This window comes from Labrus mixtus, chromosome 21 (genome assembly GCF_963584025.1).
Source record: "Labrus mixtus chromosome 21, fLabMix1.1, whole genome shotgun sequence".
Classification (NCBI taxonomy): domain Eukaryota; kingdom Metazoa; phylum Chordata; class Actinopteri; order Labriformes; family Labridae; genus Labrus; species Labrus mixtus.
Window position 1 is genome coordinate 6,322,589 of NC_083632.1, and position 17,096 is coordinate 6,339,684.

Consider the following 17,096-nt stretch of genomic DNA (forward strand, 5'->3'; position numbering starts at 1 on the left):
CTGGGTTCTTATGATGGTTCTTGTGTTGCCTGGGTTCTTATCATGGTTCTTTTGTTTCCTGGGTTCTTATGATGGTTCTTGTGTTACCTGGGTTCTTATAATGGTTCTTGTGTTGCCTGGGTTCTTATGATGGTTCTTGTGTTGCCTGGGTTCTTATCATGGTTCTTGTGACGGTCGGGTTATATATGTCTGTTGCGTATCGTGCACTTTGGGTTCTCTTCTGTTGAATTGTATTTAATTATTTTTAGTATTTTGCATTTGTTATGTTCTTGCTGTTGTTTATGTTCTTCTGTGTTTGGTTTAGTTTGTTCTTGTTTGTCAAAGCACTTTGTAAACCTGTGTTTTTAAAAGGTGCTATATAAATAAAGTTATTATTATTCAAAGTTATTATTAATGGCAATAATTGGAGCAAAGGAAAAAAATGGAAAATTGCCATTACATTGCTATTCTGAACAATGTTATAGCTCCATCGTATTTTGCAGGCCATATCCGTGAAAGGGTGACGTAAGCACGATTTTATTTTGAAAAACGTTCCCGGAAGTTCACTAGTAATACTGTGTTCTTGACGCAGATTTTTAGGACTCGTCCAGCTCGCCTGCATTCCTCCTCTCTAAAGCCTGACCGATAGAGACAGAGAAAGAAACGGAAGAGAGGAGGGGGGGGAGAGAAAAGGCCAATTATTATTCACAACCGTGTTGGATTTTTATGAACCACGGAGCCGTTTCAAACCGGACACACCGACCGGAGTAAAAACCGAAAATAATAATAATAATAATAACCACGTCGAAAAGCACGACGGCTCCCTTTGGACCAAGTGAACGAAGAAAAGAAAAAAAGGCCGAGGTTTACTTCTTCAAAACGGGACTTTGTGCTGATAACTATCGAAAAGCAGCAGCTCTCCTTTTCCACGACGGATATCTCCATTTTTTTTTTCTCTTCTCTTTTTTAAATGAGGATTTTTGCAAGATGGCTGATGACAGCTACCCCTAACAAGGACAGAAAAAAAAGAAGCGACGTCCCCTTTAAGATTAGCGGGGGTATATTTTTGTATTTCTATTAGTTTAAATGTTTAAATATGGCTGCTTTTTTTGAAATAACGACTGTGTTGGCGACCGTCCTTGTCGGGAAATAGTCGCCAGGTTTTAGTGTTTATTTGTACCTGTGCTGTGATAGAAAAATGGTGAGGTGACGTCTGAGGTAATTTACACGATTTATTCGAGATAAGGAAGTGGGGGAGAAAAAAAAAATATGTTGTTGGCTATGTTGAAGCGATGATGTGTGAAGAAGGTGGAAAGCACGTTTATTAAAAAAAGAGGCCAGAGCTGGATAATAGTAAATAACCTTTAAAATAGATATTTGATGTGTCGGAGGAGAGAGGGGGGGGTGAAAGCAAAAAAAAGCTTCTGCTACAGCAGCCAACATTCCTGCGGATCCTAAAAGCCTTTGTTTTGTGCGCAGGAGCTGGACTCGACTATTAAAACGATTAACTATGCAGTAAACAGGCTGGAAAACGATGGCCCGGCTATGATTTTCAGCGTAATGAGATTATATGGCCTTTGTTGTCGACAGTGAACTGCTGGAAAAAGCCGAGGCCTTGTGTACAGATATGCGAGCTGTGCCACATAGCAGGCGTTATTCATCAAACAGAAATGTCGCTTTTTTGTCAGATTGAAGGACTGGAGGTGTCTGTGGTGTCAATCTGACCTGCAAAACGGCATTTCTCATCTACAGCCAGCCGTCGCCTGGTTGTGTATGTATAATTAAATTGCAGGTGGAGGCTCCTCGGATACTTATTTATGATTCAGCGGACAAAAGCATTGCGCTGCGTTGTGATTATTGAAGGGAATCAGGCGTCCTTGAGGTCCTGACAAAAAAAAAAAAAAACAGATTCAGGTTTTAAAAACAGCTCCGTGTCTGTGTGTGTGTGTGTGTGATTAGTAATCAGGGTGTGGACTGGACTGGAGCAGTCCTTTTCTCGAGGTTTTCATGCCTCGTTTGCTGGTCTGAATCATAATCCGACGTTGAAGTAGGTAAGGGCCTGAGCAGGCAGCAGGAAAAGGATCAAGTGTCTTTTCATGTGCTATACAGAGATTCATCCACCCCATGATCTTGTGATTTTTTTTAGATATTTAGTTCTCTGTGCCTTGTTTGCATTTCACGGTTTACCTGTAGCAGACAGGATTTTAGCTTCCTGTAGGCCTGTGATCACACTCAGAGGCTGTGAAGGCAGGCCCTCTGTGTTAGTGTCTGTGTGTGATTTAGAGGAAAGGAAAGCACGGTTTACTGTAATCTGTTCAACGTCAGCCCCTGCTGTGTGTGTTGAAATCACCAAGGTGTTGTCATCCTCGCCCTGAAGCCTTCTCTTGTCAATTTCTGGAATTTGCCTTCATGCTGCAGCAATAAGCAATACTCATCCCCCTGTCAGGGAGACTTGTCTGATTTGGTCACAAGGGTTAAAACACGCAGACTGATCTGTCAGGACTGCGTCAGGTCTGTTTTTATATTTTCCCTAAGACTCTTTTTTTTTTTTTTTTTTGAGAGTGTCAGTTTTCCTTTGAGGACACAGAGAGAGGCTTGGAGGTGGAAAACAGTCGGTGTATGCCTGCCCGCACCATGATGACCTCTGACATGGCTGAGACGTGGAGGAACTGTTTCGAGGAGGAGCTCATCTGCCCCATCTGCCTGCACGTGTTCTCAGATCCCATCCAGCTGCCCTGCAAGCACAACTTCTGCCGGGGCTGCATCAGCGAGGCCTGGGCCAAAGACTCCTCGCTGGCCCGCTGCCCCGAGTGCAATCATGCTTACACACAGAAGCCCAGCCTGGAGAAGAACCACAAACTGTCCAACATAGTGGAGAAGTACAACGCCCTGAGCGTGGAGAAGGCCACCACGCCGGCGCTGCAGTGCATCCTGTGCCGCCGAGGTCCGCCACTCCCCGCTGTGAAAGTCTGCCTGCGCTGCAACGCCCCGTGCTGCCAGTCTCATGTCCAGACGCACCTGCAGCAGCCGTGCTCGGCCCTTGGGCACCTGTTGGTGGAAGCCGAGGCGGTGAAGGCCTGGACCTGCCTGCAGCACGACGAATACAGGCTGTACCACTGCGAGGCCGAGCAGACGGCCGTGTGTCAGTACTGCTGCTTCGCCCGCTGCCACCCCAGCCACGGACATGCCGTCACCGACGTGGAGCTGAGACGTAACGACATCAGAGTAAGGATGGTTTTATATTCAACACATACATTAAACAAATACACGCTTGTTTACTCACTTATCAGTGGCTCATAATGGAAGCGGTATCAAACATGTGGAAAGTAGAACTAAACATCAACCGCATACTGGCGCACAAAGATTTTCAGTCAAATCATTGAAGTATCTTTTGAAAGCAAACATGGATGTTATAAGTGTAAGGTGTATTGTTTATATAATGGATTCTTTTAAGGTTTTAGACTGTAGGTTTGACAGCGGGAAACTGTGAAGGACCAGAAACAAAATACAACAATCCTGAGCATATTATTTTGTCTAGGCCCTAACTGTAACTGTAAGCTGTGTTGTTCCCATACCAGTTTAGAAAATGCCTCATACACACCCTAATATGCAGGAATGGATTCCAGCTAGTTGACAGTCTATGCTCAGATCCAGTACCGTCATTTATTAGCATTTCTAAAAGTTATCTGTTCTCCAGAAATCCGCTCTACTTCACCAAAAAAATGTAAGGAATGTGGCAATATTTTCCCTCAGACAATCACACCAGTACAACAATGGATGGTATCGAAACATCTCTACTTTAAAGAATTAGTAAGTTCGTCAGCGATTAATAAAAGATAGCTTTGCTTAAGTAACACAATGTGTGTTTGTGCATTCATAACAGCATCACATAACCAATGAGGTCATCTTTAACTTCTTTGTAGTCTTCAAGTAAACGTCATCTCAACAAAGGGCATCGTTTTATTTAGATTTTAGCAAAATAAGATATTAAAAGTGAAGACTTTTGGGTACAGAGCTGCTGTGATCTGCTCTTAATCTTTAATTTATTTAACCATTCAGTTCACTCTATCAAAAACAGAATTTCCCATTTAAAGGAACAATTGCATTTTGATTGTGTTTTAAATCCTGTGTGAGAGTCTTGTGCATTTTTCAGTACGGATCTACTCCAGCCTCCATTCTCATCTGTTGGAATGACAAACAATGCAGTCAAGGGTGGAACAATGAGGGGGCCCTCAGAGGGCCTTATCTCCCCAGCACAGGTGCATCCTAGCTCAGGGATCGCCAGTTGTGAGAGGGGGTGGGAGTGGAGACAAGGGGAAGGGGGATTAAAGTGATTTGTCACTTGATTCTGCGGCCTACTTGGGTTTTTTATTAACCAATTCACTTCCTGGGGTTTGGTGCTCGATGTAGTCCGTTGGAGCTGAGGTTGGATTGGTTTTCCTCCTCTCTTTTTGTTTTTTAACAAGGTCTGTGACGGGGCAGTTTAGTCAGAGGGAGAACCAAGAAAGCTTCTACGCTAACTGACTCACGCAGATCACCCAACACCCTGTTTAGGTGTCAACTGGGACATGCTTGGGTGTATTTCTTGCTGGTAATGCTATGACTCAGCTTTATGTATAGTTAATTGTTCACCTGGGGCACAGGAACGACTATTAGGTGGGACCTTGTGTGAATTTAAAAACCTTTTATACCAATGTTCTTCACATTTGCAGCTTTTACGTAATTTTCTATGATGATGCTGGAAGAGTCATTAATGCTGGATTTAACCCAGAAATAGATATTTAATAATTATTATGTTTAAATATAATGTAGTAATGGTTGACTTCACACTTTTTGCAATTAATGTTTTTTTTAAAGGCTCATTTTAATGTAAAGAAAACAACTGTGTATAAGTTATGTGTCCTGGGAAATTTAACAGTTAACAAATTAATCAGATTGGCCAAGCTTTGTGATGACGACGAGAGCTAAAAGTTAGCTCATCACAAAAGCATGTTGGCTGAAAAATCAAATGTCAGCGCCCTTCATATTTGGTTGTTTAAATCGTGTCCAATGGCTGAATTGTATCCACTCCTAAACGTACTCGGTGCTGTCGTAAGGTGGGGGAAACGTACCCAGAAACGTCCCACGTCAGCCAAAACATTAAAATACAGGCAAAGAACAGACGGGGTCTTAGACAGTCACCACCACACATGTATGTAGGCCCATAAGTGACGATTAGCTTTTTCCTAAAAAATAAAATATTGATTATACAAAACACAATGATGTTGATAAACCTGATCTATAATATATCTATAAGAAATTTCCCCTTATAGCGGTGATCACTGAGACATGCAGAATGGCCCCCCCTCGGCACACACCCATCACAACAGCCTCCCCCCGCTCTTCAACGCCCATGGGCCCCCACCAAATCCACCTCACCCCCTCACACCATCCAGCCGCCTCTCCCGGCGAGGACAGACCTTCCCTCTGGCCCTGCCCTCCTGCTCTGGTTGCTCTGATGGAGAAGACACTGTGGTGAAATGACAGCTAAAGAGCTCCCTCCCCTCCTTTTACCCCCTTTGCCCTCCCCTCCATTCCCCAAAGGTATCCCATACATTGAGCTGCCTCCCCCCCCCCCCTCTGGGACGCTCCGGCTCCTTCGACCCTGTTTTTCCCCTGGCTGCTGCTTGGAGCCTAACTCAATCAATCAGCACAACCAGGTCACAGTCCTGGATCTAACCATGCCAACTGTGTGCGTGTGTGTGTGTGTGTGTGTGTGTGGGTGTGTGTGTGGGTGTGTGTGTGTGGGGGTGTGTGTGGGTGTGTGTGAAAGATATCTAGGGCAGCGGTTCCCAACCATGTGCCACTGAGACCCAGGAGTATGCAGGTTTTCATTCCTATCAAGCTCTACAGCAGCTGATCACTGATGATAAAATCAGCTGTTGTTCAGTTGGAGGGATTGGATATCATAATGATGATGATGATTATTGCATGTGAACAGACCTTCTGCCTGTGAAAAACAACAGATTATTGATTTGTGTCAGACCCCAGTAGATTTCTAGAATGTTGTTTACAGAGAAACCTTCCTGAAAAGAGTATTTTTCAACTTTGTCCAAACGAGCCGCTCTATCTAAAAAAAATAAATCAACATTTATATCTAGTTTTCTATTTTTTCATTAACAGGACATAATTGATTTGACACTAAATGTATGCATTTAGAGACGACACAGCATGTGGGTCAAAACATTTTTTAAAGCTCTAAATAAATTTCAGAATTAGGCTACCGTTTCTTTTAAAAAACTGCATTAATCGCCAGCTCTTTTGTCCAGTAGATGCACCATAGGTCAGCCATCGCAGCACCTCCCTGAAGTCCCAGTGTTGGAAAAGAACGACAACCTACTTCTTTGAATGGCTCATTTCTATTTAAAAAAAAAAAAACCCAGACGGCTCAGTTGACGAGTCAGAAGTAATATCCACCCTGGGACATTAAACATTTCCCCCTTTTTACCGTTACTGTTCGCTGCTTTCATTTACTTTTAGATCCATAACGATTTCCTTTGGCCATGGTTAAGTTAATGTTGTAACCTTCGATCGACAAGAACTTCATTAATTTCTTTCAAAATAAAAGCAGATTTCCATCCAAACAGGAAGTACCCTCATCTTAAGACGGTACAAAAACTAGTTACTAACACAGTGACCAGTGAGGGTGACTTTGTTTGACTGTTAAGTCGACTGATTGTACAAATCACTAGACCCAACATGTCAATATAAAGAGTCTGACAAATAACATCCTCCACTGGATAACACCAATGGAAATGTGAAAAACAAACTACAACCCACTCAGTGAGGTCAGAAAAAGAATAGTATTTTGGTGGCAGGCCATATCTTTGGCTGTTTTACATAGAGGTTTTTTATGGTCCAACTAATGTGCTGATGTTAGCACTTAGCTCAAAGCTCATGCTGTGTCCAATTTTAAAACCCATTGGTTATCTTCTAATTACTAAAAAGCCTTTGGGACTGGATGGCCAGTTTTGGGGACTTCTGGTGTAGCCAGCAGTAAACAATAAAATACTTCTGTTTCCATGTAAATGTTTACAGTTTGAGTAGCGATAAAGGAGCTTGGAGACAGTATCATAGATGAATACTGTTGATTTGCTCTTTTTCTAAAATTGGATTGGCGGATTCACTTGGACCCAGATATCCAGTTATGGTGTTTGATGAAAACTAAATTGTTGTCCAATGAAGGCTGATGTGTTCTGCCCCTTTTGCACTCCACATTACCTTTTATCCATGATTCAGTCGATGCTCGTTTGAATGCTACAGGACAACGACACTCAGACTACAAACAGAAAACCGGAACGCTTCCAATCCCAAAAATCGTGCCGTGTGTACAGATTCTGCATTTTGTTTTCACACTCTCCGAATGGAGATGATGCTGCCACTTGGCCTTCAGCGCCCCACGTTACCACATTTTAAGTGTGGGATATTTTAATATGGTTCAAACTGGCGTCATTTCATTATTTCTTACTTCACAATCTAATTAGCCATTTCTTCATTCATTTCATGTAGATTGAAGATTATTCATGTCTCACATTAAATATTAATCACATGAGGGATTAGAAATTCTTTGTCAACAACCTTTGTGCTCCCAGACGAACTCGTGAAGAGGGACATAAAGGATTGTTGGTCTCATATGGGGCCATTCATTATCTTTTAACTTCTTTTGACCAAAATCTGAGACATCTCAGGTTCACATGTAATCGTCTGCGTTTAAATAAGTGTTGTTGTTGACACAGCGTTGCTCACAGAGTAAACTCCTCTCTCTGAATACATGTGCATCTTTAAGACTAAATACAGAGAGGAGGTCTTGGAGCTTTTTCTTCCTCTGTATGCCCATTTATTTATCTCTGCTCGCTGCCCCCAGCTCCCCCAACATTAGTCCTCACTCACTAATGCAAACACAAAATAGTTGCTGGTTGCTATGACAGCACACCCTCCCCTTCCTCCCCCACAGGGATTGTGTGTTGGATGGAGACTAAATTAGCAGGCTCCTGGATTCTAATATCTGAGGCATGAGGAGGGAGACTGGTGGCTAGCTGAGGTCACAGCTTCCCAAACATTAACTCTCTTTTTCTTTCTTTCTTTCCTGTTTGTCTCCTTTCACAGCAAAACCTTTTAAGACAGCAGGAGCATGTGGAGGAACGAGTGCAGGAGATCGAAGAGCAGCTCTGCAAACTGGACTCCGACAAGTGTGTGGTGGAGGTGAGTTTTAGCACCCGGCTATGTGGGCGTAAACGGTTCTACACACATTTCCAGAGATTCTGAGCAGCGTGTGTTAACATAAAAAGGACATTTTGAAGGGGATTGACGTTTGTGTTTCCATGTTTGTTTCCGCCACAGGACAGAGTGTGTGAGCTGAAAGAGGAAGTGCGTCTGCAGTACCAGCGGATGCACCAGCTACTGGAGGAGGATCTGGGTCGGACGCTGGAGGCTCTTGATCGCGCTCAGGCTCGGTTCTGCCAGGAGAATGCCGCCCAGGTTTTGGTTCTAGGCGAGCAGCGCCACGAGGCCCAGAAGCTGCTGAGCTCCATCCACACGGCCTTCAACAAGGCAGAGGAACTGAGCTTCATGAAAAACACCAAGCCTGTTAAAATCCTCACAGACAGGTGAGAGAAAAATTGCCAGCCGTGGATCATAAAATGAACATTTTCCTTTTATGCCGGTGGGCCTGTAATATGCAGGTTGTGCTTCCGAGCTGACGTCTTATCTTGAATTCTGCATGTCTCTTGGCGCTTGTTGCAGGTCTCAGGCATGTGTGGGCAGCAGTCTCCCTCCGTACAAAGTGGGTAATCTAAACTCCAAACTGTTCCTCTCTGAAATCTCAAAAAGAGAGAAGAGCCTGAAGAGAACGTTGGAAGGTAGGATCTCAAACACTTTTACTTTTATGACTGTATTCTTATTTTTATTACCACTTATGTCTTCCTATTTCTCACCTTTTCTCTTTTCTCTCAGCTCCCCTCACCCCTCCCTCAACCTTCCTGCAGTCTGTTCCTGCGTATCCCAGCGGCCAGAGCTCTGGCTCGGGAACAGAGAAACGGAAACATTCCACTGCCTTCCCAGAGGGCAGCGGGAACGCCGGAAAAAACGCTGCGCCAGGTTTCAAGGACTCCTCCTCCTCTTCCTCATCTTCCTCCTCATCCCTATCCAAACAGCCCTACCTGGGCTCTGGCTCCGCCTCCGGAGAAGGCCAGTCAACCAATCAGCAGCCTCTCGGTCCCTGCGGCCCGCCTCACATCAGCGAGAGCAGTGGGACAGGAAGCGGAAGCGGCTCTCTGACCAACCACCACTCGGGCTCCGTGTTCGGCTCCTCGCACTTTCCTCCGGGAGGCAGCAGCTCCTCGCACTCCTCCCAGCAGGCCGTGCTGCCTCAGTACGGCGGCCGCAAGATCCTGGTGTGCACGATGGATAACTGCTACTGCTCCGGAGTGCCCTCTGTGTCAGGCCACCGCAGCCACCCTCCGTACCCACGTTCAGGCTCCTTCCCCTGGGTCAGCGCCCAGGACTACCCCCCTCCCCCTGGTCTGGCCTCTGGAGGTCCGTCCATGCAGGGCCTGGCTGTGAGGGACTGGATAGACGCCTCTCAGACACACAGACACGCAGATTTTTACGGGCTATATGGGCAGCCGTCTACAAAGCACTATGTCACCAGTTAACAGAGTAGAGACACACACACACACACACACATACACACACACACACACACACCCATATACAAACACTCTTGGATATAGAGACAGGCACCAAAATAGCACACCTTTACTGACTTATTAACCATAAAACACAATGCAGTTATTGTCTACACACCCAGTAGAATATTAAAATTGATATCCACACACTGATCTAGAACATATACAAATATTCGGGGGCAGGGTTGATCTCTTTGTGTGTTTATTTTTCTCATTATTTTTCATTTTCAGTCAGTGTTTCATGTTGTGTATGATACATAAACAGCCATCTGCATCACTCTGGCACAACTTAGCTCAGCGTTTTACACATTAACGACAAACCAGAGGCCTGAGAGGAGACATCCCTGCATCCTTTTATTTATAGTGCAGGAGACGGATTGATAGAAAATGAACTTTTATTAGGAAATCTTCTCATGCCTCTTCACAGCTTCTTACTGACGTTAAAGGGAAAAGCGATATCACCGTGCAGGTTTGACCTTTCCAGTTTAGCGCTTCGTCTGATATAATCGCCCCTCCAGTCGTACTGAGGTCAGTTGCCTTATGTTATTAGCATCACATTTTGCTCTGCCCGGCTCACTTTGTTTGATAGATCCTTTAATGAGGCACTGCATCCCCTTCGTGTCTCCTTGATTTTTATCATCATGGCAACTCTTCCTTTTTTTGCTGAGTTCAGGGATGGATTGTACGGCTTGAACACTAAACGCTCTTCCATGGAACACCCACAATGCACTTGTGGACGCCTTGTTATGCTTGGACTACAGACCTGCAGAGGGATATAAGAGCTTAACATTTGGGAATATTGTTCTTATTCTCAATGCTCTTTTTTTCTGCTCCCAGGCTCCCCACAGGACAGAAGCTCTTCTTCTGACAAAGACTGTTTCCATTTAGTACTTATAATGACTTTGTGTTATTTGGTACATCTGTATGTTTATTGCTCAACTAGAGAGACTCTATGATTTTAGAGAAAAAAGACAAGACTTGACAAACCAAACCAATCAAGCATCTGGAGGATCTGATGATGCTGTAATTGTACTTCCTGCAGGGCAAAGATGTCACTTCCTCTCAATAAGCACACAAGCTCTTGGCTTCCTGTTTGCAGCTGAAAGCATGCAAGGAAGATTTTTTTAAAGCACTCAAAAGAAGAAGAAGAACAATGGGGGATAAATGTATGCAGAACTGAAAATAAGGAGAGTGGAAGGACTTTTTTTCATGAACTTTTTCTAAAAGAACTAGACTGGACTGCAAGATGTAAGCAATTGTCATCATCCTAAAAAGGAGCTGTTACAACAGTTAACATGAATAAAAAAACCAACATTAAAGTATCTTTTTTTGTAAATATTTTGTGAAATGGAAAAATTGCAGACGTGATTTGGAGAAGGGTTCCAAATAAACGAACAAATTAAAACTGGTGTGAACTCAGTCAAGTCTATTTCCTCATGTTCATTTAAGGGATAAATATGGTGATAATGGAGCACGTTAATACCAGAAAGCCCTAAGTGGACGTGCATCAATACATTTTATTTAGTCTGTTTTCCTGAGACGATGTAATGAACAGATTTCTTGAGCTCTCAAATTCTGTATGTCGTAAACCAAACGTGGAAGTCTATGGATGCATGTCTGCTCAAGGCTTCTGTATTTTACTTCCCTTTTGTCCCAAACTCAAATTAATGTCAAATCACCTGAAAGCTAAAAGCGTCCTGATGGCGTATCTAGGTTTCCTCCGTCCCCTGTTCAACAGCTCAAAATGCTCTAAATCGATTTACTGTATTCGGGGGACCTTTCAAAGGTTTCATGTTCCCAGCAATCCCATTGGTCAAATGTTTAGTGTGTGTGTGTCTGTGGGCCAAAATGTTGAAGAAAACCAGCAACATATTACATCCTCATGGTATACCAGAAACCTACGGCCGATTTTTAGTACATTTGAACATAATTAGACAAACCAATAATATCTGCATCACACATTTTTTTTAAAAATCTTTTGTGATCTATCTATTTATTAATTTTAAAAAAGGGACAATGCCAATTTATGAACATAAAAATGTTAATATGCCAGATTGTTGCCATAAGCTAGTTTCCATCTGTAGTCCTTTGGCAAGTTGGCAAACGTATACAAATTTACATAACTACAACGACAAGCAAAAACCAAACTAGTAATGACCGGACAACAGCAAGTGCACATTAGTAGAGAGAGAAACGTTTATTCAAGCATTAAAGGTGTCCGTGTGATGTTGTTAAAAACAAACCAGGACAAAGCGACCTTCAGATGCGATTAGTTTTTAATATATTTACCACATCAGAAACGCAACACACTCTTTTTCAGTGCAAAATCACAAGATGGAAATATTTTCTCCACATACAGTAAGTTAATGTTGCATTTCTAGGAAACATTTCAGCAGCCATCTTTCTGTTATATCTAGACAAAAATCAAATGTAGGCTACGTCCAATTGACCAAAGTTAAATTCAATTAATGCCACTTTACATTGTCAGCAAATGTATTAAACAGAGACTTGCCCACAGTGTTTGCAGTACTCCACAAACAGCCATTTGCTGTCTTTTCACAAGTCTTTCGACCAAACACAACATCCTCCTACTTGTGCGCCGACATTTCACAATCCAGGCCTTTCTGTCTTTAAAATCAAATGTGCTGACTTCCTGTTCTGCCGTATTTATTTTTAAAGATACAACAACTGAAGGATAAAACTACTGAAACAAAAATGTTAAACGTCTGTGTCCACCCTGTACAATCAGGGCCCGTGTGTGGGTGGAGGCCCACAGAGAGAAAACAGGATGGAGAGATCGAGGTTTAAGATGAAGAGTCAAAGAGTGTGTGTGTGTGTGTGTGTTCCCCTCAGTCTGATTAGGTTGTTACATTACTGCCTTGCCCTACACGGCACTATCAGGCCCAATCCCCATGCAGGCAGTCGGTATGATCCACTTGTGTGTTTGAGTGACTGAACAGGGAACGGGGATATAAAAAACTATTTCATAAGAGAGAAATAAACGTTTGTTGGTGAAGAATGTGGAACAAAGATGGCGTGTGTTTTATCTAGAAAATCAAGCAATGCTGTGAGGCTGTGGAAAATACTCCTGTGTGTCTATGGTAAATAGGTTTGAGAGCAAGCCTGAAGACTGAACATAACAGGAGAAATAAAGAACAATGTTTATATGTAATCTAATCTTTAAAAGTCTTAATGTCAAACTATCAGCCACTTAGCTTAGCTTAGTGTAAACATTTGGGAACATAAGGAAAACAGCTAGCCTGGAAACAGGTAAAATAAACTGAACAATGAGAAAATACTTCGTAACCTAAGCTCAAAATTAAGCTACCAATCAGTTAGCTTAGCTCAGTTTAGCACAGGGGTGGGCCACATGCGGCCCCCATCAACCCTCAACGTGGCCCTCAGGTCAAATTTTACACATCAACTAATTGGAAACATGAAGAAAAACACGACAAAATCTGCCATGAAATCATGAAAACCAGAAATATGTCCATAATAATATTTGATCACAGGTACATGTTGAGTTAAATTTGAGACATAATTGACTGTAATCGTTTTTGTATCCTACAATTTGGCCGTCTGGCGGTGAGAATTAATTGAATGTGGCCCCTTGCTGTGACCAAAGTTGCCCGTCTCTGGTTTAGCACAAACGTTAAAAGAGGGAACAGCTAGCTTGTAAAAAAAACAGAAAACAAAATCCAACTGAACTGAACCAGCTAGAAAATATTAATTTAAAACCTTTTCTTTGCTTTGAAGTTGTTTTCCAAATGCTAGATGCTAGTTAGCAAAAGACTGAACAAGGGGGAAACCATTAGCTTATTATTATTATTATTATTATTATTACATAGGCTTAACATTGTTTAACTGTTTCGAGGGAAACGGCTAGCCTGGAAAATAGGAAGGGAAAACCAACCCAAAAAATATATCATGTGTTCATTAAATATAAGCCGGTTGTGTTGAGCTAGCAGCTGTGTAGCTTAGCTTAGCAAAAAAACAACATACAAACCTGAAAATAGGAAATCAGCTAAGACTTTGAATATTTGCTGTTTAGCTTAGCTTTATGCAATCTGCTCATCAAAAGAAACATCTAAAATCCAACAGCTCGGGCACAACTTTTTGTAAAACTGTTCATTTGTTTGGATCAACAACATACAAAATGTAATATCTTAATAGTTAGCCTAGCAGTTTTTTTATTTGACTGATTCTGGCCTGTAGTTAATGTTTACCATTAATCCTCCGAGTTGTAATCTTTACATCAAACTCATATTCAAAATATTAAAACCATTTTACAAAAATGAGGCTTTTATCAAGATTGTACATTTGACATTTTTACAACCTAAGTGATTCCCTTTTAAACTGAGTGCTTACATTTTAGTCTTTTTAGTGTTCAGAAAAATGCAAATTAAACATCTAACTTTTAATCTATTGAAGAAAATCTTTCAAGGGGCATCAATCAGAACCTAAAGTAACACATAAAACACATTTTAATCATGTCGCTTCTTCTCTTCTGACTACGAGCTCTCCACTCTGGAGCTGGTGGAAGTACAGGTCTGATGTGCTGCCTTTTCTCTTTTCCTCGCGTCAGCAAAACACCGCAGAGACACAGGCAGCCAAGAACCGTGGGGTCGGAGGTGCAACATAAATTACAGTGCTGCTTTTTCTATCTTTCACTCTCTGACACACACTCACACTGACAAACACGCCCCCTCTCAGTCTCCTGACACACACATTTTCTCACACTTGCGCACACAGCTGCTGAACAGCTGTCTGATCCACGAGAAGGGAGAAAGGCAGTAATTTGGTTCGCCTACGTATCTGATATGTATCTCCGTCACATGCATCAAATTGCCCACATACATATAAATGTGTGGCGGAAAATTCACTGGTTGAAAAACCGCAAATTGTTTTTGTTCTTTTATTTGCAGGTTTGAAAGAACACCAAGAGGCTATATTTTCATTTTGGTGTGTGTGTTTATGTGCTTTTTTTATTATTATTCCCAGAGGTGTAATCCACATAGACTATAAAAAGTTTGAAGACTTCAGAGGGCTGTTCTTCATGTCCCGATGTCTCTCATCGTTCATCTAAATATCTCTGTCTTTATGTCACCCCATAGCCTGCATCGTACTGTACTTTCCACGATTCTTTCCGTGAATCTAATTTAACAGGGAGATAAAATCCAGATGAGTAACAATACAAGTACATCCTGTCTGTCTGAGGGTGAACAAACAGAATCTTTGTGAGGGAAGACGAGGCTGCTGTAAGTCTCTGAGGCCCTCTGAATCAGTCTCATGCAATGTCAAAGTCAAACACAGCACTCCGTTCCATCGGCAGGAACAGTCTGTTGGACACATAACACCTTCAAATGTCTTACTCAAGGCAATTATTTATGACCTGAATGTAGTGTGGAGTTCAGAAATAAGCCTGTAAGGCACAAAGACAACTTCTACCAAACATACCGTCTCATTTCAGCTACAAACAATAAATAAGACAGAACGTTAAGATGTTGCAGTGCTGAATCACACACAGCTTTTTAACCACATTTCGTCATCTAAAAAGGCTGATATTACATTGAATTTAACGCTAACAGTGTATATTCTTGAGTTATGTTTTACACGAACAATAGGTCTGAAAATACAACAAGCTAATTCAAAGCCTGGCCCGACCCAAAGTCTCTAACCATGTGCTGGATTCACTGCAAGGGTCGGCCTACTTTTTACAATTAAAGACAAGATGATAAAAGTAATGAACAAAGAAATCCGATAGTTATTTTGTTAAATAAAAGATGCCTTTAGTAGGATATTGTAGCTAACAATAAAACAGCTATGAGGTAAAGAAAACAAAGAGCGATGTCGCTGCACGGTGAGATAAAAGCTAACATCAACATGCTAATGTGCTAATAATGACTTATAATGCTGATTTTAAAAGTAGAGCCTATATATTTATTATTCAATTATTGTTTAAGTATTAGGTTTCAGCAGACACTTTCTTTGGGTTACATGTACCTCTTTGTTCAGCATGTTCGTTAGCTCATTAGACTGATTGGTATCTCATTAGCTTGTGAGAAACCAAAGGCATCCATTTTTTGACCAGCAATTGTATTTATACTTTTAAAGAGCTAACAGAAGGATGGCTACAGCTAACTTTGCTCTGAGTCATTCATGTAGCCTAGCAGTATGCTAATCAAGCCGAGCTTTAACGCTAATAAGGCATCATTTTATAAGCTAATCTATTGAAGTGAAGTGAGCACAATAGGAACCCTTGAAATGAGGTGAAGTTTAAGAAATTGAGAAGATGTCTATAATAATCTTCTACCATTGGGTGGAAGCTGAGAGAACATAATGTTGTCAGACTGATGTCTTCAACCCCCACCCCCACAGACAGACACATGCAGGTGGTCTCCTGTGTATCCAGCCCACAGCCCGACATGATGCCTTGGAGGAGGGGGATCAGATTTGTGCAGTGCAGGTTAACTGTCAAGCCTCAGGCCATGAGGGCACTAACCCGACCAGGTGGAAACAGCACCACCTGCCTGAAACTCCTGCGTGTCAGAACGGAGCAGATACGATGGATAATAATTCTGTTAACACCAACACAAAAACATAGTTCCTGTATCATCCGGAGCATTCAACAAGCAAACTGTTCATTTAAGATTCTTTTTTAAGTGAGAAATGAAATGGGCCTTTATTTTCTGACATGATTAAAACTTTTCATTCTTACAGGTCAGTGGTTGTCAGGCTTTCTTGACCCAATCGTACAAAAAAACAATGTCTTCCTGTGTTCTCCTGTCACCCAGTCATGGATGGATTGCTCGACTGGCCTACTGGGCACAGGTCATGGGGCCCCTGCACCAGGGCCTCTGTTTGTGGGATTGTTAACATTTCTTGTCAGAAAGTCGGTAAAAAAAAAAAAAAAAAAAAAAATAGGTCCACGATAATATGCAAAGGGACCGCTCAGGGAGGCAGAAAAGACTACTGAGAGACACAAAAGACTGACAAAGATAGCTGAGAGGAAAGAGATTAAAAACCACATCGGGGCATCAAACAACAACAAAGAGAGACAACATACAGAAGTGAAAAGGAAAAAGATATCGAACAATAAAGCTAAGGAGACAATAGCCAACCACAGACACACAAATAACTACAAAGAGACACCAAATGAAATTAGAGGAAAATAAAAAATATTATAAACAGAAACAACAAACAACTGCTAGGATACACAAATCAGCTACATAGAGACATAAAATAACTAGAGAGACACACTGACTTCACTATGAAAAGACAAGAAACTACTTCCACAGTAGGGTGCTACACAGCTAGAAACTCAAAACAGAAAACACATACAACTAGATACTGAATTAATTAAAGACGACACATATCAACCTCAAAGAGACA

At 42.0% G+C, this 17,096-nt stretch overlaps 1 protein-coding gene across 1 annotated transcript; it reads left to right on the top strand.

Moving 5' to 3' along the window:
- The first annotated feature begins 1,371 nt into the window (after nucleotides 1–1,371).
- On the top strand, nucleotides 1,372–11,113 carry trim8b (tripartite motif containing 8b). Its single transcript, XM_061029100.1, has 5 exons — nucleotides 1,372–3,204; nucleotides 8,125–8,220; nucleotides 8,359–8,624; nucleotides 8,761–8,876; nucleotides 8,971–11,113. The coding sequence occupies exons 1-5, from the start codon at nucleotides 2,599–2,601 to the stop codon at nucleotides 9,669–9,671; spliced, it is 1,785 nt and encodes a 594-aa protein (XP_060885083.1). The 5' UTR covers nucleotides 1,372–2,598; the 3' UTR covers nucleotides 9,672–11,113.
- Nucleotides 11,114–17,096: the final 5,983 nt, after the last annotated feature.

Excerpts from the sequence above, each read along its gene's own strand:
- trim8b (XM_061029100.1), top strand. The coding sequence starts at position 2,599 with ATGCCTGCCCGCACCATGATGACCTCTGACATGGCTGAGACGTGGAGG. Across the intron at positions 3,205-8,124 it reads TGAGACGTAACGACATCAGA|CAAAACCTTTTAAGACAGCA; the intron begins GTAAGGATGGTT and ends CTCCTTTCACAG. Across the intron at positions 8,221-8,358 it reads CCGACAAGTGTGTGGTGGAG|GACAGAGTGTGTGAGCTGAA; the intron begins GTGAGTTTTAGC and ends TTTCCGCCACAG.